Source organism: Myxocyprinus asiaticus, chromosome 47, assembly GCF_019703515.2.
Source record: "Myxocyprinus asiaticus isolate MX2 ecotype Aquarium Trade chromosome 47, UBuf_Myxa_2, whole genome shotgun sequence".
Lineage (NCBI taxonomy): Eukaryota > Metazoa > Chordata > Actinopteri > Cypriniformes > Catostomidae > Myxocyprinus > Myxocyprinus asiaticus.
In genome coordinates, this window is record NC_059390.1 from 16,420,558 (window position 1) to 16,443,675 (window position 23,118).

General features: G+C 39.1%; 2 protein-coding genes across 2 annotated transcripts in view; one reads left to right on the top strand and one right to left on the bottom strand.

Moving 5' to 3' along the window:
* Positions 1-3,657: 3,657 nt before the first annotated feature.
* Positions 3,658-5,385, top strand: LOC127436733 (achaete-scute homolog 1a). Its single transcript, XM_051691054.1, has 2 exons — positions 3,658-4,412; positions 4,510-5,385. The coding sequence occupies exon 1, from the start codon at positions 3,803-3,805 to the stop codon at positions 4,397-4,399; it is 597 nt and encodes a 198-aa protein (XP_051547014.1). The 5' UTR covers positions 3,658-3,802; the 3' UTR covers positions 4,400-4,412; positions 4,510-5,385.
* Positions 5,386-7,744: 2,359 nt separating this feature from the next.
* Positions 7,745-23,118, bottom strand: part of LOC127436607 (uncharacterized) — an 87,125-nt gene continuing 71,751 nt past the window's right edge. The window contains exons 14-18 of the mRNA XM_051690861.1: positions 21,702-21,772; positions 21,447-21,557; positions 21,210-21,307; positions 11,565-11,634; positions 7,745-8,950 (exon numbers count right to left, since the gene is read on the bottom strand). Of these exons, the coding sequence (XP_051546821.1) occupies positions 8,699-8,950; positions 11,565-11,634; positions 21,210-21,307; positions 21,447-21,557; positions 21,702-21,772 (602 nt within the window). The 3' untranslated portion in view covers positions 7,745-8,698. The remainder of the gene's footprint in view (positions 8,951-11,564; positions 11,635-21,209; positions 21,308-21,446; positions 21,558-21,701; positions 21,773-23,118) is intronic.

Consider the following 23,118-nt stretch of genomic DNA (forward strand, 5'->3'; position numbering starts at 1 on the left):
ACCACTAGATGGCAGTACAACTATACAACTTCCTTACTCCGATAGAACCATCATCATCGGTTTAGGATTCAAACATCAACTTTTGATGACGTCTCGTCGATAGCATTAAAGGGATAGTTCAACCAGAAATGAAAATTCTCTCATCATTTACTCACCCTCATGCCATCCCAGATGTGTATGACTTTCTTCTGCAGAACACAAACAGAAATGTTTTGAAGAATATCTCAGCTCTGTAGGTCCATACAATTCAAGTGAATGGTGACTAAAAACTTTGAAGCTCCAAAAAGCACATAAAGGTAGTATAAAAGTAATCCAGAAGACTCCAGTGGTTTAGTCTGTCTTCTAAAGCAATCCAGTCGATTTTGAGTTAGAATAGACCAAAATGTTACTCCTTTTCCTCTTTAAATGTTGAAATCAGCAGTTCACTTGGAGATCATGATTTAAAGCTGATTACACTACACTTGAAATATATGTTTGCATGAAGATGTGCATCGGGAGAGCCGAAAATCATGTTTTTGCACAGGAAAATAGAGAAGTACACAACAGCCAAAACATTATTTATTTATTTATTTTTTAATGAATTGTAGCACATCTGGACACCACTACTTTTTAACACCTGTGCATGTGCTAAGGTAGAGTATGTTTAGGATACAGTAGACTCCCTCTGTATAGAAATCTTATCACAAATCTGCATCAAGGCACAGTGTAAGCACACGTATTCAAACTACAATAAATAAAACAGAATGAATGCCTTAAAAAAAAAAAAAAAAAAAAAAAAACATTTTATAGCCAAGTTTGTTTGGGCTTTCAGGTTTCTTATAACACAATGAAGTGTGAGTTCATGCATTCAAGGAAAAATATGTCACACTTTACATTAGTGTTCCTAAATTTTATACATTAAAAACAAAACTGTATAAATGTAGTTCATGTGAAATTATGTTGTATCGCTGCTTGTAATATTTATTAATATCAGCTAATATGAAGTGTTTGGTATCAAAAAAGTAATCCAATACAAATTAATAATTAATTTTCTAAAATTGTATCAGATTATTTTACATTACTAATTACTTTTAAGTTACAATCTAAAACACTTTTCTGCTCAACAAATTCAGCACAATTAAGACAGCAAAATTAAGATTTTTTTTCTTTTCTTTTTATTTTAGAACTTTTAAGACTTACGCATTTCAGTTTCATAAAAAATTCCATCAAATTAAACTGTGCAATGTTTAACATAATTAAATTAACAAAATGTAAAATATTTAGTTTTTTTATTTTATTACTCTATTCAATTTGATGGAATTTTGTAATAAAATTGAAATGCATCAGTCTTTAAATTATTTTTTGAGTGTAACTTCCTTCTTATTCATTGTTACACATTCAGTCATAAATAAAATCATTTTAGAAATGTGTAACCCTAGTAATGTACTTAGAATTAAATCAATTGAGTCAGTAATCAGTAATCGGTAATCTGATTACAAGAAATTAAAATGCAATGTTTTATATACTATTTTGACTAAAAAGTAACAAGATTACAGCAACCAATTAATTTGTAATGGGATTACACCCAACACTGCCTATTAATTAAAGTAAAATGTAGCACGTGAAAAGTAGCAATGTAGGCCTATTCATTGTGGGGTCGTGAAGAAAGTGCACAAGTGCATCAGTGTTTGGCTTGTTCACAAATATATGTAGCCTAATATGAAGATAAAAGTAGGCTACCACCCTCTTGTCTGGGTCAACACGCTCTCATCCACAAAAGTTCAAAATCAGGCTTTCTAAAATAGCATAAACTCTACACACCTGTTCCAAAATTACACCAATTAAAAGTAATTGAATCATCAGCCTTGATCACACACACACCAATTTTACAATGTAGTTTTAACAGCTAACAAATTAAAATATAATCCAGTACATCAAAGTCGTTCTTATAAAAGAAAACGAACGGCTTTGACTAAGTTTATTTGCCTTATTATTTTGCACTCCAGTTGTAAGACAGACAGAGGTGTTTCAATAAAAGTTCGGACGCCCAGATGTCATTATTACACTCGAGAATGACTGGAACCTTCCCCGAGACTAGAGTATCATGAAAGAAAGAAGGGCTTACAAAACACTAATTGGACGCTGCAAATGCACCGACAGAGCACGGTGGATATGTTTCAGAGAGTCCCAGCCCGAGTGAATAGAACCCACGCTTCTTTTCGAAACGCCCTTGTTGCGCTAGAAAAAAAAAAAAAAAAAAAAAAAGGGAGAAGGGAAAAAGAGAGAGGGAGAGAAAAGAAAGTTGGAGGGGGCTGGGAGCTTGAATGCTGGCCTGATCTTGAATGCCTCAGCCAACTAAGAGAAATTACACAATTTATTGCCCCCTCCCCACTCCACATGCATCGCACACACACAAAACTGCATGGTGCAGGCAAAGTCTTTCAAACAAACTTGGTTGGTGTTTGCCCGTCGCGAATGCACTGTTCCATTATCATCCTCTATGAAAGACACTAAATTAATCGAGAGAGATACTGTGTCACGTCTACTGTAAGAACACAGAGTGAATACAGTGTAACGAATCACGCGCAAAAGCGCGCGGCGCGCCCACAATATAACCCATCCCATCCGTTCCGCCTCTCCAACTGTGATGATTTCCAATAATGAGAGCCCGAATTCGTCTTGGCAGGACAAAGATTCCTTAGATGGAGCAATATTATATGGCTGTAACGTGTTAACAATATAACTGACGCCAGACAGCAGTTATTACACTCAAAAACAGCCGTCTTTGTGCCACCAGAGTGACAAGTGTTTCACTGCTATACCGAGTGAATTCAGGACTCAACTATGCACCTGTGTAGAGTACAATCAAAGCAAAGGGCTGCATGTAATGGGTTTATTCCCCTCTGTTGTTCAACAGTTTTGCAGAACAAGCAGGTTGTTAAGTAGGCTGTATGTAGGCTATATATAAGTTATGTTAAGAACAGAAGGCTATATATAATAGGCCATCTATCTATCTATCTATCTATCTATCTATCTATCTATCTATCTATCTATAATGTGTATATATAGGCTACAGTACTATAGGCTATATATAGTTATAGATAGCCTATATACGTCGAAGATTATCTATATCGAAGAGACTTAATATAAAAATTGCACGATTTAAATTGTGATAATTGATATTCATTGCAATGTTGAAATGTACATTATCATAAAGTCTGATCAATGTGATCATATCATGTTGGCTTTTTAGATTCAAATAGGGTTCAATGTCGCCGTTAACATCCTTTCTATGTTATTTCTTATGTATTTTCCGTGTTTTTAAATAACTAATCTGCTCAAATTGAATGACTTGTTTGAAAGACTTGTTTTGAAAGTGCCCGCGAGACTTATTGAAATGTGCCATGGTTACATTTTACGGGAGGCCTGCATTGTGGCCTAGAGTGTGTGTGTTTTGTTCTCGAAAAAAACACTTGTCATAACCGAAAAACACCTCTAGTCATTCTTTACGAGAGGTGGTTTACTCGGCGGCAGGAGCGGCACGCGCCCGGCGTACGCAACGCAACCGCATCTCAGCGCGAGGTGAATGCAGCAGGCGAGAGGGGGCGTGGTCGGAGGAGCCGCTGTATTGAAAAGGCCGCGCTGTTTCCATCTCCCAACTCAGAGGCTGGAGTCCAGAGCACCACTCCCCATTCAAAACGGCAGGAGCGAGCGCTTAAAGCCACACGTGAACGCCACGAGCAAGAAGCACGGCCACTGAACAGTCCAAAGAAAACTTTTTGTGTGTGGAATCGTGCACTTTTCCGAGTTCCTTTCTCGGGAAATGGACATCACTGCCAAGATGGAGATAAGCGTTAACCAGCAGCAGTTCATGCCACCTGCCTGCTTTTTCGCTGCTGCTTCCCAGAGCATCCAGCTGAGTCCAACCGACAGCCAGTGCAGCAACAAGTCCGCGTCCAAGCAGGCGAAGAGGCAGCGCTCGTCCTCTCCGGAGCTGCTCCGGTGCAAGAGGAGGCTTAACTTCGCGGGCTTCGGGTACAGCTTGCCCCAGCAGCAGCCGCACGCAGTGGCCCGGCGCAACGAGCGAGAACGCAACCGGGTGAAACTGGTGAACAACGGCTTTGCCACTCTGCGCGAACACGTTCCCAACGGCGCCGCGAACAAGAAGATGAGCAAAGTGGAAACGCTGCGCTCGGCCGTGGAGTACATCCGTGCGCTCCAGCAGCTCCTGGATGAGCATGACGCGGTGAGCGCGGCGTTCCAGTCGGGCGTCCTGTCACCCACCATCTCCCAGAACTACTCTAATGACATGAACTCTATGGCTGGTTCGCCAGTGTCCTCTTACTCCTCGGACGAGGGTTCCTACGACCCACTGAGTCCAGAAGAACAAGAGCTCTTGGACTTCACCAACTGGTTTTGAACATCAGTTAAAGGTGCGTCTTCATTGCCGTGCGCATATCGTCATTATTGTTATGATTATTATTCATGCATGTGCAATAATCTGATCTTTATTGCTTATTCTCTTTACAGGAAACTTAAAAATCGCAGCACTCGATTGGGAGGCACTCGGATGACCCCGTCCTCCAAGAACACAAAGCACTGCGTTTGCGCTGCAATCCTGTTCGGACAGTCTCGAATCCACACCCAGAGATGGCCCATATAAACCGGCAAACCGACAGCCACCGGCCCCGAGTGCAGACAAAGAGCCAAAGGACTTAAAGGGAAGACGGCATCCCTGGCATCGTGGGACGTCCAGTCTTTCCAGCGCGTTCGCCCAAGAAATCTATTTTTAAAAAGACGGTCCACGACACTGTGGCATATATACAACAACAATAAGTGCTGTTCTTTACCTATGGCTAATCAAAGAAGGTTTGCCCTGTTCGAATAGACCCCTCACACATGTAACTCTAATATGCTTCCAACGTGGCGAATTTTATTATATGAAGTTCTATTTGTATAAAAACATGTTGTTGTTTTTTAAACATATTAAGCTATTTTTGTATGTAAGATATTTATAGATGTTTTGTACACAAGCATTTTAATAATGTATATATTTCTGACCTATAGCCTGCCGTAAATGCTCATTACCTCTCGCTTGTTCAGACTTATAGTCTCAGATGCATGGCAGCAATTCCCTTTACGGTTGTGGAGGTTTTAGACAAGTGTGTAATACTCAAGAGTTTAAACTGCAACACCAACGTGTCTTATTTAATAGGAATAATAATTGCATTTGTAATATGACTCAGAGTTCATCGTGATCAAAGTTATGCAGCTATTGTCCAAACGGAGCACAACGGCGGTGTTTTGTGTCTCCATACTGCCTTTTCAATTTTGCCTTTACAATGCTGGGGTTTGCATATCTCAGAAAATAGGAAAAAATGCCTTATCTCCATATTTTCTATACTTCAGTCTCATAATAAAAGTTTCTAAAATATTTCTGTTGTCTCGAGTTTGGTTTGTGTCGGATATATTATTACCTTGCTGATTATAGGCTACTGAAAGCAAATCTATAACAGCCAAGCTTTTAGTTTTGTATGACAATTTCTTTTTTATGAACAAAACTGATAAGCCTGCTCACCCTCGGCAGTCTGCCTGTTGTCAGGCAGGAGGAGACGTGACCAGCATACTGGACAGATTCATAGTCTGCGCTTATAATGAATCGCAGTTTAGTGAACACATCACATTTGGAAAAGAAGCATATTCTTGTTTAGAAAAACGCTTCCCCACTCTATCAGAGAGAGAGAGAGAGAGAGAGAGAGAGAGAGAGAGAGAGAGAGGACAAAATCATTCACAAAAAGAGTGTGAAATCGTAATATTTATTTTCTTTCTAGATTTAGCTCAATCAGAACTTTGTTACTGAACGACCATTCATATTGTCAAAACCAGGGAAAAGGGCGAAAATATAAATTTATTAAAGTGACAATTATATGCATAAGCCACCTTGTGAAACTCAAAGTGGTTACATTGGTTCCGTTCTACACATTTATAATAATAATAATAATATTTATTAATATTATTAATAATAATTAATTAATTTAAAAATTAATAATAATAATAATAATAATTATTATTATTATTATGCATGAATAATTGTTAGCTCCAACTTCTCCAAATTAGATGGAACTGGATTTTTCCCTTTTCATCATTTATCCTAATGCCTCTAAATGCAAACCTGTTTGGTAAAAACTACTTTGTAATGTGGTTTGACAGGTAGACAGGAGTTTGTGTGTGCGCGCGCGCGGGGCGGGCGCGTGCCTGCTGTAATGAATTGAATGACTCTGTGCGTGTGCGGCGCTCGAGTTGAGTCGGCTGAAGGCGCGTGTGCCTTTCTGACAGCGGCGCGCGACACGCACTCAACAACTGCCCCTTTAAAAACACAGCGTCCGTCTGGAAGCGAGTGCTGCTCTACACAAGAGGCAGGTGTTTACGAAGAACAAAAAAGTCTCAGAAAGTAGCACGCGGGCATTGTTCAGAGCAAGACGAAAGTGTAGCTCAGCGTATCAATTGACAAAAGTGTTTCTTTTACTTGGTTGGCGAGAATACTGTCATTGTGAGCTAAAACGTTTAGGTGGTTATGATGTTAAACAAGAACGACCAGGTAACCAACTTCTATGACGTGTTAAACTACCATCCAAATTGGAAGGGTTTGGACTGTCGACTAGCTTGAGAAATACATTTTTGGCGCTTATCCATCAGACGTTGGCGCGCACTTGACCAAGCAGCGTCTTATTGCAATGACTTGTACTCATTTGTCAGTTACATTTCAATAGCTAGAGCTTCAGATTTATCTGGTGTGAAATTAATTTTGGAAAGAGAGGCGATGCTTGGTTTTGCCTTGGATATAAAGCCTAGAAGAATCACTGATTCAGAGCCTCTGGCTTCATTCAAGCCTGAGGTGGATAAAGCTAATTTTCCACTTGATTATGAAAGATTACCTCACAAAATCTTAAATCACATGTTCACAGATGGGTTTCCCATGCATGTGGGTTCCCTTTAATAAGTTTGGTCAAGGATCTTGCTGGGCCAATTTGTTGTTGTTTAATCAAGTGACATTGTAGAAGTCGTTTTTTTTTTAAGGTTGTTGGCTTAACAAAGATACTGAAAACTTCTACGTTTATATGGGGTTTTCACTAATGAACATGGGCAACAATGGATATTTTAACACATGATCCATTTGAACTTTGCACATTTATTTGTTGTGTGCTTTGGGTTGTCAAACCTGAAAATACAAAATTCAAATTCTCTTAAACTATGCTCCTTTCATGCACAATCTGAACAATGTCCAAGGGAACGGCAGCGAGCAATGCAGTTGGCTTTACAGTGCAAGTCTTCCTGTGCGTAGTTGTGTGTGCAACCCATGTTGCCATGTTGCCTGTCCGCGTGTCCATCCCTTTGTGGCAGAATGTTGCCTGCTCATTATTCCATGCCTAAATAAAGTAGGAGCAGGAGCCTGTAACCCACACTGATTAGTGATCTGGGCCCCTCTGATGTGCACTCTGTTGAAATTCATGGGGACTTCTTGTTATCACTCCTCTTCAGCCTCCTTTTCATTCTTTTTGAAAGTGCTGCCATCCCTGCCTCTCAACTTCTTCAACAGACTTTGTAAATGCCAAAGATGCAGCTTGTTAGACTGCACTCACTTCCTCATAAGTGCCCAGAGAGCTTTTCATGACAGTCCAATCTCTTAGCTAAGGGCTGTAGCCATTTCTTTAGGCTAAATGAAACCGGTTGGTCTCTGTTTTTCTCTCTACCTCGATCCTTTTAAATTTTTTCCCCCCTCGCTCCTCTTTCTTATTTTGTAATGTCTGAATGTGACAGTGCTTTCTATGCTTGTCAAAGCTTTCCGTCCCCTTTCCCCTACTGAGTCCTGCCGAGTTTTGTGGGATTCAGAGGGTAATTATCTTCAGTTATGGTAGGATGTTTGTTTACCATACAGCTTGCAATTAAATATCTCACAAGGTCCTGGTTTGATGTTAGACTACCATAAAATTTGATTGGATATGCAACCTTTGACGTCAACAACAAAAGTGAAGCATTTTGTTCTCTCTTTAAAAATTGGTAAACCCATTTATTTTGCCATCCTAACCATGCACAATTATATGGTTACTTGTATTTAATTATTTGCATTTAGCATTGTTTCCCCCTGCTTTCCACAACCACTCTTGCAAAGCTGCAACCCACCAATTGGGAACCACTGCTCTAGCCTGCTTGAAAAAATGAGCAGCTTAAGTGAAGTCCTGGAGAGTGCAGAACAAACAGTATTTCAGTACCACAGACAGCACTCCTCTCCACTCTACTGATGTTTGGCTGTGACTGCTCAGGCAACTGCTGCAACATTGTGCTGTGAATGAAATCTCACCACTATTTTTTATAAAGTAGGGTGAGCTTGTAGTAATCTGCTCTCATGTTTTGTCATTTTGACAGACATTATTTTTGGCCGAAATGAAGACATCCTGAACAGGACACCTGTTGTCCCATATTTTATTGGTGAGATGCTTGAGGTGGACGCCTGTACTGTATTGAATGCTTAGGCGTCCTGCCATAGTTGTGTGGTATTGGACAAGGATACTAAAAGAACACTTTAAAAAAAGTATCATTTTAAGACAGTGATTTAAAATTAGATTTTTATTAAGCTTGGTCATTCCGTTTAGCCCTTGATGTTGCTGCACAGGAGTTAATATCACCTGATCACCTGTGGAAATAATTCTTGATGATGCCGTCACAGGTTGCTTGAGTCGTCAAAGGGGTTGGCGATAACTGAGTTGTGGATGAGAATGAAGAGAGGCAAGTGAGCGAGGAAGTCAAGAAGGTCTAGAGAGCGAAGGTTGCGGAGCTCCCGTCTCACCGACTCCTCGTGCTCCGGCCTGATGCCCCCCGCTTTGAGCTCCACTAGGAGCTGCTCTGCCTCTATATAGCCCTGATGCGCCACAGCGCCTCCTGCCTGGGCCTCCAGCAAGAACAGGAACAACTGCTGCAGAACAAACATTCAGACTCATGTTGGTCCCAAACATGAAATGTGTAATGTTTATTTAATGCCCAATCTTTGTGACAATTATGTTTGAAATGCATAATGATGTAAACCAAACTACCAGCGATTTGTCTCAAGATTTCAAGATTAATATTTTGGATGACATGATGCTTAAAATGTGCCTAACCACCATAGACACTGAATGCGGTTACATGCACAATCTTACACCGATTGTGCTTAATAAGCCTACAACACTTGTAAGGTCATGTAAATGCCTTAAACAGTGTTCCTTTATAGTGTTCATAAATGATTTAAGCAAAAAGCGGTAGATTTTTGCTCTCTAAGCCAATTTTGTGTTGCATGTAAACACCTTTACCAATGTTCTTAATGGCTTATTCAATGTGCGCAAGTGTTGTGCATAAGACCAGAGACTATTTAGCAGAGAAGGACCACATCTATTAAAATGAATGGGAGAAATTGGTACGGCCAACGGATATATAAAAAAGGAAGTCCTGCCTTACAGGTAAAAGAGCCAATCACCTTTAAGATACAGAAATTGCATGTCAACTATCTTGAGAATGCACATGTGCATTAGCTAGACAAGATGGGAAAATAGCAGGTTTTTATTCATAATCTGAGGCAAAGAAGCACAATTTATGAAACAATTGTTGTCAGATTTTACTGCTGATATGAAATATGTTCTTTGATCTTTATCTTGACCAATCGTTTTGGAGATTTCAGACCTTCCCCATTCAAGTAGATAGGAGCTGCACTTGAATGCCGGTTATTTACATAGAAAAAAAAAAGCTGCCATCCTGCTCGAGAACATTCCAAAGATGGCCGCCGAGTGGACTGACTTGCCTTGAAAGGGTCTATGGCAAGACTAACCCAGAGAATAACCCGATTATTTCATATATAATGTAAATGCGTGTTTCTTGCATTGTAGGATTTTTTGAATAAGCTGATTTTTGGTAGTTCTCAGAGTGTTGGTGTGCCTATATTCAGATTATTGATAAATCATTAAGTGTTTTTCAATGGCAGATTCTTAAAACTAATGTGTATATATTTTTTTTATGCTAAAATTCTCTCTCGTATTCCAGCTTAATATGCAGAGTCAACTAACTATAAGTCAGTCATTTGTAGGCCGATTTCACATATAAGTGTAACACTTTGGCTCTGTGGTGTCATCAAAACATTCCTCTGTTTGTATGAGCGGACGTCCAGCCCAACACACCTATATTGGCTTGACAAATAGTGCGAGTTTGGGGCGGTACTATTTTTTTGTTTGACCAATGGAAGATGAGGGGTGGTTTTGGGATCTATTTGAAAATACTGATTATTTTCGCAATTCTGTTTGATTACACACTGCCGCAGAAATGACACAGTTAAGTTTGCAACCAGCACTACAGTACATTTACATTACTACATACTTGTTAGCAGAGACACCAAAGCATCCTTCATTAAAGTACACAGCAGCAGAGCCCACTGCAATTGACCACCAGAGCAATTGATGTTGGTTTAACCTGTGTGTTTATGTGTGTGCGCCTGAATGCGTGTGCTCCGTTCACACGTGTGCCTAACGAGGCTCGAGTTACAGCAGCCTTTTCCTACTCTTCTGTGAGCGCACCTGTTTGCACAGTTAAAAGCATCTGAGGTATATGTGTGTGTGTGTGTCCTGTAATCCCCTGGCAAATAGCCTACTCCTCTCTCCTCTCCCTCAATAACAATTCAACTCCAGCTCACTCTGTAATTAGCCTCCCCTCTTCACCTAACCCCAAGACCAGGCAGGGGCTTAGTTTCCCCAGCCTCTGCCATCAACTTTTTAAGTCTCCACACTTTTAATGGGCCAGCCCCCCTGTTCAATGGGTCTGGTCGGTTCTCGCTACTGAATGGCCACCTTATACCTCTGCTTTATCCGAGATGAGCAGTATGTCTTTGCCTGATTACAGAGCATGCTGCACTGGATGTATACTGCAGGCCACTTTAATGAGATTACTGCCTTGTAATCCATGAATACGAGAGAGGGGGAAGGCTGAAGGGGAAATGAGAGAAAACCCCGTTTCTCTTTTTTACTTTACTCTCCATCTCAATGAACATTCAAGGTGCTTGTCGGAAACAGATAGTTTTACTAAGCCAGCATTTGAGTTGGCCTTTAAAGTGTTTTATGGTCTCTATTTCACTGTAATTAGTTCCCATTGAGAGAGAGAGAGAGAGAGAGAGAGAGAGAGAGAGAGAGAGAGAGAGAGAGAAGGAAAAGCGATTTTGAGGGAGAGAGTGGGACAAAATATAAAAATGATCAGGAACAGTATGCTAGTGAGTTTGACAGATGCTCTTTTTTGTTGTTGCTGTTTACTTAACCTAATGTTGTTCCAAATCCATATGACATTCTTTCTTCTGTGGAACAGGAGAGGAGAAATTCTGAAGAACTGACACTGCTATTTTTTTCCATACAACAAAAGTGAACGGTGAGTGAGGCAAACACTCTGCCTAACATCTCCTCTTGTGTTCCACATAAGAAAGTCATATGTGTTTGGAACGACAAGAGGGTGAGTAACTACCCCTTTAATTTGGTTTATGAAATGACACTTAATATTATTAATTTTGATTAAAAACAAACCTTGGCTTTGCAAAGCTTCATTTCCAGCGATCTGAAATCCATCTTGCTGATGAGGGAGCGCATGAACTCACTGTAAATCCAAAGAAAAGTCTCAGAGATTTCTGAACATGTGATATGTGATAACATAAAATCAACCTTTTCAATTTTACTCTCCCTGTTAAAGGAATAGTTCACCCAAAAATGAAAATTCTCTCATCATTTATTTACCTTCATGCTATCACAGATGTATATCTGACTTACTTTCTTTGCAGTACACAAATTATTATTTTTAGAAGAATATCTCAGCTCTGTTTGTCCATTCAATGCAATGGTGACCAGAACCTTGAATATCCAAAAATCGTATAAAGGGTCTGTTCCAAAACTTAATGAGCTGCCTCGCTGTCTCTTCTATGGCAGCATCCTTACTGAAATGATGCCTCATAAGAGACCGATTTGGAACACTCTACAGAGGCAGCAGCTCTGCACAGCTTTCAAATAGCGCTCCTCACGCACAACGCAAAGGACACTCGACTTGCAACTGATTTCAAAACAGGTGACGCGAAAGAAACAATGAGGTCCTATAACAAGCCTAAATTTGCACTGTACACACACATTTTGGGTAAAATGGTTGGTTTTGTGTCATATTTAACTGTTATTCATCAATACTTTTCATTCATTTAAATTTCTCTCTCTTCGTCCGCCATTTTGGATTTATTTTTCCACCTAGCTCATCATGGTGAATTCTGGGAACTCCTACACGGTGAATTATACTGTGGCATGGGGGGGGCGTGGTCATGTGTCAGTCTGCGGGAGAGGGAGAGCGGTAAGGTATAATTATTTCTAACACCTGTTTCTCATTATAGTGATAGCGGAGGAAGGCTTAAAAGGCACGCCGAAGCATCAGAGAGAAAGAGAGAGTGACCTACAAGCACGAACATCCACGAGTGCTTTCCGTTGTTAATAACTTATTGTGTTCCGACGGTTACCGTCGATTGTGTGAAGCTGAAAATCAAAAGTCTGACCTTCAACCTGCTTCGTTGTCTCCTGACACGAACTAAGAACTTGTTACAGATACATACGATGCTACCTTAGAGTTTGGCCAAAACAAAATATCTTAGGAGACAGCATAATTAAGATACCTACCTTTTGGAACAGTCTTTGCGTCGGGAACGCGCCTATGATGCCTTAAAATGCTGCCTCCGGAGGACGCTCACTAGGTTTTGGAACAGACCCAAAATCAGCATAGAAGTAATCTATACGATTCCAGAGGTTAAATTCAGATGAATGGACACAGATTTATTTTTTACTATAAATCTCTACTTTCACTTTCACTTCCACATTCTTCTTTTTTTTGGCAATTTGCATTCTTCGTGCATAGCACCACCTACTGGTCGGGGCTGGTCAAAAGTGGAGATTTATAGTAAAAATGACTTAAATATTGATCTGTTTCTCGCACACCTAGCATATCGCTTCAGAAGATATGGATTTAACCACTGAAATCATATGGATTACTTTTATGCTGCCTTTTATGTTATTTTTGGAGATTCAAAGTTCTAGCCACCATTCACTTGCATTGTGATGACCAACAGAGCTGAGATATTCTTCTAAAAATCTTTGTTTGTGTTCTGGGATGGCATGAGAGTGAGTATATGACGAGAGAATTTTCATTTTTGGAAGAACTGTCCCTGCATTGCTGGTCACCAGACCCCCTTAGTCAACCAGCTTCTTTAGAACGACCATTCTGGTTGACCAGCATTTTTTTTTGCTGGTGAACAACATGGCTATGCTGGTCCACCAGCTAGACCAGCACTAAATCAGTGTAAACCAGCTTGGACCAGTATGAAAATTCATGCAAGCCTTTTCAGTAGGGCTTTGGCCCTCTTTTTTTAAATCAATTTCAAAATACAGTATTCTCAAATCATCAAAACTCACATCAAAAGCAGTGGCTAGAAAAAGAGAAATATAACAACAACAGTAATAATGCTAAAAATAAGGTGCCAGTAATAAAAAAATAAAAAAATAAATAAAAAAGCAAGAAAACCATTACATACTTTGATCTCTGAGAATACTGCTTTTTATTTTTCAATCTTTACCTAATTGTCTCAGTCTCTTAGAAGAATGACAGAGGACACGCATGTTGGGGTGGGTTACACTCAGAGGTTATGGAAGGATAGATGGTCAATGTTGGCATATTTTGGCGGGTACTTTTCTAGCGGGGTCAGATAGTGTAGTGCACCGTTTTTGTGGGTGGGGGTGAGGCAATGATGCTAAAGTGTTCTGAGCCCATTGTGGTTGCTCATTATGGCTTGTCCTGTAAAACAATGATCTCGGACACAGGGCCAACCCGCGACTATAACGGATAAAAAAACTGCCCCAGTGTGATGAGCCAGAGAGGGTAGGGGTGGGGAGAGAAGTTTAAGGGACACGCTCTGGAGCAATGCGGGCGCTACACATTTATGGATGTTTCTTCAACTTCAGGCACTTTTAGCACGTGGATTTCTAGAAAGTAAAGTCTTGTTAAACAGTTTTTCTATTTGTTTACGAACAATGTCCAACTGAAAGTCATGAAAATTCCCACTAAAGTGTCATTTCCAGCACATCTCAAATTCAGTACTGAGAATTCTGTGGTGGAACAGACATTTTTTGTGTAATTTGGAAAAATGAAAGCTTGATTGGAAATGACGCCCATTAAAAATGATCTGTTCACAAGTGATATAATTTTCTTTGTTTTCTAAAAACATCATTGTCTCATATTGTCACTGTTATCATCTCAAGCATGCTCTTCACCGACATTTTTGTCAACTTGTTTAACAAGCACACTAACTTTAAAAAAATATTTGGGACAAAATTTTGTAGTACAAATGACGCCACAAGTTAAAAATGGAAAGAATTTTTTTTTTACATAAATATTGAAATAGTTTACTTTATGTATATATTATAGCATGTAATAATTTGTACATTTATAATGGATATTCATAGTTTAATATTGAAAGTCTGGGTCTGGACAAGGCTCAAACATTAAAATCTATGCATAAAAGGCATTTGAAAAGTAGCAAAAATAAATGAAGGCCTGGTAAAAAGTTTCCAATTCAGTTTTCAGACCTTCATATAAAAAAAGAAAAGAAAAAAGTTGAAATCTGTTTGTTTTAATAAAAACCAATCCCTGGGACATAAAAATTGGCAGAAGTTGAAGAAAAAGCTATATACAGTTGCACGCGCACACTCTGGGATAATAACTCTATGGCATTATTTTTATAACATCAGAACTCGAATTTGAAAAAGCCTCCGAATTTAATATATATATATATATATATATATATATATATATATATATATATATATATATATATATATATATATATATATATATTATATACATACATACACAGTATATAGCCTATATATAGCCTACATTTTTAATAATGTGCAAAATGTCTTTTCTTTGCTCAATTCACATTGAACGAATATGCTGAAAAGGCAAGTAAAATTATTCATGTGCACGCATACATGACCAGATAACACGATCTTCAGATCCCCAGCATGGTCATACAGTGATGTCACATGAACAGGTCAATATGCTCATACATTACCGTGAATTATTTGTATTTTTTTGGTATATGTATGAATTGAGTGTCTTATAAAGGAAATTAATATAATAATACCTGATTAATAGCTACAGGAAATGACAAAAAATACTTTATAGGCCTCTGTACTATTATTTTTGTGTGTGTGTGTGATTATTAATACTTAAAATGTGAGGAACAAAAAAACTGACACTTAAGATTAAATGACTCGCGTTTTCTATTTTGATCTTTCACGCATGCATTACATGCAAGACAAAAGAAACTATAACGGAATACTGCTGTCTGATTTTAGTAAGGGGTACAATGCAAATGCACATATTACAGAACACTTCTGTAAAGTATATAGATGAAGCTTAGATTTGTATTATCATGAAGTTAATGTGGTCTGCTTGAAAATAAACATAATAAATAAGACACTGACAAACCATCAGTAGTCTACAAATGTAATACATATGAGGTTAGACTATCCAGAATTTTGATAAAAATATTAAAAAGCGAGATAGCATGCTAACTCAAGCAATCCAGACTGGTAATGTAAACAATTAGGTACAGAATGTGTGTTGTACATTCGAAGTTCACTATATGTTTATTCAGCACTAGTACAAATGTGCAAGAGAAAGTGAAATATAATTTTATCAAACAGCCAAGACATGCAAAACACACTTACAAAATGGGTAAAGATGGCTGTTGTTTGAGTCAGCCATAGGTCTGTATAATTTCACTTATTTACAGTAACAACAAGAGGTAGTTATCTACCTGATTCATATTACCTTGGATGTAATGATAAAACACACTCTGCTGTTCTCTGAAGGCGGAGAAATCTATCTATCTATCTATAGTATATCTATCTATATATATCTATATCTATATATATACACACATTGTTATATAAATGTTCAACTATTTTTGATCTCACAACCGTTTAACAGACGTATAGAAACATATCTTTTAGATTTATTATTTAATATTTATCGACTACTAAAATTGTATTTATTTTTTTATTTTCTTGCAGACTTGCAGTTAAAAAGAGGTAGTTTGATTATTAGTTTCCACTGGTAAATGTCCTTTGCCCATATCATTATTAAATTATGTTCTTGATGAAACTTGCTGTTAGGTGAAGGATCCAATTTGCTGATTAAGTTGATCTTTTCTGCAAAACACATTAATGAAACATTATAATAAGTATCCCTAAAGTAAACCTTTTTGTGTTTTCAAAATGTTTTTGTCTTTTTTGAGCTGTTACCATCACTTTGCGATTGTCCGAGAGAGATGGATTACATCAACATTCGTTTGCTCTTCCTTGCATTCCCGGATATCATCCTCGAATTTTGCCACCTGAATTTCTCAACCCGTATTCAACAACCTGAATACTGAGACCTGAATTTCACGACCTGAAATCCACTACTTGAATAATAAAAACTTGAATTTCACAACCTGAATTTTTTTGAGGTGAATTCACACAAAATATTTTCAAATATTTATAATTAACCGCAAAAGTTTTCGATAACATCAAATTACACATTCTTTTATCAAGATCATGAATTTGGAGGCTTTTTAAAATTCAAGTTGTGGTGATATATAAATTATAAGCTATTCAATTGGGACAGAGCTCCGCTGTCCAGCGTGTGGCACAGTGCTGGTCATCCCCCATACTAACGAGTCCCTCCGTTCAGAGGGCAAGCTGGGAGGAGAATAGTCGCTGTGCTGTGCCACCACACCAAATGCATGCTCAACTGCTCCCTGCAGTTACACCACCTCCCAACAAATTGCTATTGGCCCGTTTGCTGGGCTTGTGGTGTGGTAGGGGGTTTGATGGGAATGAGGGGAGACAGACCAGCTAATGATCATTAATTGCACTTGGTTTGCAGAAAAAGAGCCCAAACTGCAGCATGGATAATAGCCAGGGCACTGGAGAGTGCGCCAGGGATGGAGAGGAGGATAATAGCGGTTCTAACCCATTTCTATTGTTGGAGTCTCCCCCGGCACCCCATCACTACCAGCCCAGGCACACCACACGCTTACGTAATTGCCAAAGTTTTGGCGGTTCTGGCTGGGGGACGCAAGATATAGTAGGAGTTTTGCAGGGGGTCGGGTGACCCACTTAAATTTTGTGTGGAAGGGTTGGTTGGAGTTGTTTTGACAAGCTGGTTTTGGCAGTAAGTGTGTTTATGTTTTGAACCAGGTCACAGAGAGCGAAAGAGAAAGAGGGGCAGGAGACAGGCGGGATGTTAAACGAGGTTGTTTCAGGTTTCCCTCCTTTTTTTCATTTGTATTGATGAAGTGAGTCATGCCGTGAGTCAAAGAGTTGAATCAGTCCAATTAAGGCCTAGATTTACTGTTCTTGTCCCCGGAACTTAACCCGTGGACACTCAGGCCACACACAGTTTACCCAGTAAGCTTCTACTTTCAAACATTCAAAACAGGTGGATCCTACATTCCTGCCTCCCCTAGCACTAACAGTGGCGTGTGGGGTTTTGAGGGACTGCTGCTCTCTGACATATCAGCCACTGTATGGAAATGTTGTGGTTAGCCACATGACCAGCTTTGGGAGAAAGTGGCAAAAACAGACAGATGGCGAGACACAGTGGGTCTCATTAACTAACTGTATAGAAGTGTTACTTATGTGCACAGAAAAAGTTCTGCCAGATTCACAACGCACATGAATTTATTCTTACCTTCATTCTAATGTTGATGAATCCAGATGATTCTAAATTAGGAAATGCATGCCATATAAGGGCTTTTGACTGGACTGCAATAGTTCCAAAAGATGTACTCTGTTTGTATTTCACTTTTCACAGACCTTTGCTCAAACTTTTCTAGTAACAGCTAAATACCTCAAACTAAAACTCGTCCTTCCATAATACTCATTTCTAACTATTTTTGTCTATTCTACTTTTTTGCCAATGTCAAATGTGGCCTTTTCTACAGCCTGCCTAAAAGGCCAGCATCAGAGTCTTCACCTCACTGTTATAGATTAAACTGATTTTTGGCATGCACTGTTCATTGAAACACGTTTAAGACCTGTGAGGAGTCTATTTCTCAGACTAGAAACTCAGAGAGTACTTGTCTTCTTGTTGTTGTTCAGTTGCGTCGCCTGCTTCTTTCTTTGTCCTGGTTCATCCAGTTTGTTTTATTCTCTCAAATCAATAGAGTATGGAATAGCCTTCATTTCTATAAAAACTAGCTTCTCCTATTATTTACTCACCCTCATACCATCCCATATGTATATGACTTTCTTTGTTCTGCTGAACGCAGACGAAGATTTTTTGAATAATATGTCAGATCTGTTGGTCCATTCAATGCAAGTGAATGGTGGCCAGAACTCTGAAGCTCAAAAAAGCACATAAAGGCAGCAGAAAAGTAGTCCATCAACTCCAGTGGTTAAATCTACGTTTTCAGAAGCGATATGATAGGTGTGGGTGAGAGACAGATCAATATTCAAGTCCTTTTTTACTACAAATTCTCCTCCTTCCAGTAGGTGGTGATATGCACAAAGAATGCAAATCGCCAAAAACAAAAGAAGAATGTGGAAGTGAAAGTAACATTTATTGTAAAAGGACTTAAATATTGATTTGTTTCTCACCCACACCTATTAAATCACTTCTGTAAACATGGATTAAACCACTTTTTGGAGCTTTAAAGTTCTGGCCACCATTGCATTGTATGGACCTACATAGCTGAGATATTCTTATAAAATCTCAGTTTGTGTTCAGCAGAAGAAGAAAGTCATACACATCTGGAAAGGCACGAGGGCGAGTAAATGATGAGAGAATTATCATTTTGGGTGAACTATACCTTTAACATATGATGTGAATAACTTCAAATGTGGTTGGAGTCAGCTTTAAATTTGATCTAAATTTGGTAATTGTGCTAACTTACTGAAGAATCATAATTTCTGCATGAAAATGTTTGTGCAAAGATTTTATGCGTACCCACTGTTAATCAATGAGACCCAGTGTGAGCAAAAGTTGAAAAGAGATATTTGGTAGAGGCAGGCAAGAAAACAAGTTATTGCTTTGGATGGTTTCCCTCTACAAGTGTTATACCCACCAAAATCTCACTGTATCGAGTGAACATGTAGGCCGGGTCTATATCAACTGATGAATGGGGTCAAATCCATATCCAGGGTTCAGAAGAGGTTGATGGAAAAGGTTAAAGCACATAAATGTCCCTATTGTTTGCATCCTAAAGAAACACCCTTGTTCCTTTTCATTTGTTTCATTTGTCCACTAGCTCAGGGAAAAAGCATTGCTCGCACACTCAAAGAGCAATGCCGTAAATCAGTGGAGAGGCGTGACCCCAAATCCCCTCACACACATAACCCAGGAAACCCAGAATGGGCCCCTGCGTTGAGTGGAAACTGTTAGGATCCTCAAAAAAGTGACTTGGAATGAAAGAGCCTGTGTGTGGGAATCTCTGGCATATGGGCTGTAATGTAGCATCACAGCCAAATGCCCCCAAACCCTCATCACAGTAATGGACTTCAAGACGACACACGACCGCCCAGGCTGTCTCGGGTCACCCAAGAATCACATGCAGAGATTCATGTGGACATTCAGATGAATGCTGGTGTCCATCGTCATGCTGCTTTTTGCCTCTAGTGAAAATTAGTGGTTATATACTTATATTTTCTTCTTCTTATTTTTTATTTTTTTGGCTTTTTCTCACTTTTATTAATAGGATCATATAAATAAAGAGTGGCAGATCGGCAGTTAGCATGAAAAAAGGGGTCTGCAGCATCAGTCGGAAAGAGCATATTATATTATTTAGTTTTATTATATTATTAAATGTATGCAATATTAAACAAGCCACTGTCATCCAGTTTCAACAGCTCAACATATTAGAGCATGTGCACTACAACACTACAATATACATTATGATAAAGTCAAAAGTATATATGTGTTCAGCTAATTTTTTATAGTAACTGAACACTGAGCTACAGATGCACACAATTTGTCGTGTTGTTTTTAAATTTGTAATAGACGTTTGTAGGGCTGCCCCCTAATAGTCGGCTAAATGCTAGTCGATGAGAAGAGTCTTGGTCAACCAAGTTTTGATTGGTCGGTTGGGCGCAGAAAAAAAAAAAAAAAAAACTCCACAGGAAGTGGCGAAGTCATGCAGTCAGTGACGGACAGACTTGATCATTTACAAGGCTGGTCCATGTGATAATTAACTATGTCGGGCAGGAAATCCAAAGTGTGGGATCTTTTCGAGAGGGTAAAGGATGACCCCAAGAAGGTGACATGCAAAATCTGCAGGCAAACGGTCACCTATCATTCATCGACCTCAAAAATGGCTTATCATTTGAAACATGTAAGTAGCCTAACGTTAGCCACTTAGCATGGCCGCTCGCTCTGATGTTAGATAACCTAGATAAATATGTGCTATGAGGCTTATCCAAGTGTTCGTGGGGAGTGAGGAAGCTAAATTAGTACCTCGTTTACTGCATGTTTAACGTAATGTGCATTTCTCTCTATAAATTAACAAAATGTTCAGACAGTCTCCTTGCTGGTTTTTCCGACACATTCAGAATCATTACCGCTTTTGCTGGTGTCGCTGCGGCACGCTTCGTGCGTGCGCGCGCCTGTAAAATGTATATTTTAAAGGCTCGTTATTACGGTTTAGTATTTCTCTGTAATGTAGAACAGTGTTAGCAATGTTACTTATAACATTCTTTCTCAGCCCTGGATTTCAAACCATTTTCTGATGCCCCCCAAAATAAATCTATTTAAGTAATTAAATATCATAAACGTGCGACAACTAGTCGACTAATGGCTTAAACTAACGACTACTAGTCGACTAATGGCTTAAACTAATGACTACTAGTCGACTAATGGCTTAAACTAAGGCCTACTTGTCGACTAATGGCTTAAACTAATGACTACTAGTCGACTAGGAAAATCTTTGGTCAGGGGTAGCCCTAGATTTTTGTAAGAAACTTGCATTGTATTTGTTGTCTTCCACGTGCTGCACAAAACACTCATAGGCTGTCTGTCCTTATTTATGGAAGGTCAGTGACTCCTCTTTCAATGCTATTGTGTGTAGTAAGTGTGTGTGTTGAAAACTTGGCCTGTCAACTCACTCTAGTATGGCTATTTTTTCGGCCAGACTGGCTACTACTGCAAACAGACGCAGGTCTGTCAGGCCTTCAGTAACTTTGAAATCAACCAGCTCCAGAATCTGAAAAGACAGTGAAAAAGAGCAGAGAGATAAACTGAGATAAATAGACAGACAGAAAGAGAGAGAGAGAGAGAGAGAGAGAGAGAGAGAGAGAGAGAGAGAGAGAGAGAGAGAGAGAGAGAGAAACCTTGTCTCTCACCTTGTACACATATATTTCTTCCTCCTCAGTCAGAAGTTCTGAAGGAATGATTTCTTTCAGGGCTAGCAGCACTTGGAGACAAGTCAGATAACCATCTCCATCACTATCAGCCTGCGGATAGACAGTAGTGACTATTATTATTACCAAAATAATATCCAGAATGAGCAAAACAATTAGTGAAATCATTGTTTTTTTTTTAATGTTGCCATTATGTAAAACAAAATTAGTTTAAGTGTAAATCTTGATTTTACTTACAGCCTCAAAAGCCTTTTTGTACACTGTCAGCTTCTCCTGACTGAGGATGCAGTACTTTGCCAAGAAATCAACTGCAGGAAATAGAAAAAACCCCCAAAACAAAACAATAAAAGAAGTCATTTTTCACATTTGAACTGAGTGAAGAATGAACAAGCAAGCTGTAGCGGAGTACAAAAGTTACATTTAGTAGCAAAAATGGATTAACCATGGCACTAATTGTGTTTTCTGAAAGAAAAATGGTCTTTCCCCTTCAAAATCCTAGCTTTCAAGACAATTTTTCCAAAGAAATATTTCTTCCTCATCATACCAGGGGCCATGTGAACTCTGGCTAATGTCATCATTTTCTAAAGTATCCGGTCATAGAGAGTGTTTTGGAAAGTTTTGGTTTTCTGTGGAGAAAATGCTGTTTCAGTGTGGATGAGAGGTGTAAATGTAGCAAAATCAATGTATTTTCAAATGAAAATGTATTAGTGTGGAAGTGGCCTAGAATTCTTCATCAGTTCTAGAGTTTGTTTCAGAATAATAAAATTAATATGTTTTGCTCTGTATCAAGTAATGCAATAAATTGCCTCAGAGTAGCTTGATTAGTCTGTTTATGTGACTGTTTATGTGTTTAATTGCATGTTTTTGATTCAACAGATTCAAATATGTGAATTAGAAAAAAAATAAAATAAAATTATTAACTCACACAATAGATGCACGAGGCCAAGAATAACATCATTTAGATGCAAGGCCCATGAATTACAATGAGATCAACCTCACAAACTGAGGCATTACGCACAGGGAGAGGCAGAAAATTTGGCCTCTTAAGGGCTCACCTTTAAGAACTGAGCTTTTAAAGAAAACAGACAGATGGGGATGAAGTCTGTTAGAATGAAAACCGAGTGTAGTGTCTTGATGAGTTAGGAAAAGAGGATAAACACAGGAAAGTTAAAGAGAAAGAAGGAAAAATGGGGGAAAGGAAGCAGTGGAGACCTAGTTTAAGCTGCTGCCACTCCAATACATGAAACGAAAGAGAATGATAGACAGAATCCTCTGAATAATAGATCTATTCAGCAGTGTGACAGAAGAATAGGGAGGAAAGAGTTGATATCACTGTGGATTTAAAGCACTGGGCCCAATGAGCTGCGCCCTGTTCACAGGGGGCCGATTCAATCTGCCATTTATCAGCTTAGCCCTAATCAAACGCGGGCCTTGCATGGCCTCTCCCATTCTCATGCAAAGCGTTACATTCGCATGTAGTCAACTTGACTTGTTAAGGCCTGATTGATCAAAACCTCTTGGTCCAGGGACACACATCTGTTTGCAAATAACTGCGACAAGCTGGAGCTACTCTGAGCCGTGGTCTCACCCCAGTCCCTCAGCAGTGCTGGGATTTGGCTTAAAATCTGCAACAGTGATGTGTTCGGATCATTGA

What these genes read in the sequence shown, in the direction of transcription:
- LOC127436733 (XM_051691054.1), top strand. Translation starts at nt 3,803, where the DNA reads ATGGACATCACTGCCAAGATGGAGATAAGCGTTAACCAGCAGCAGTTC.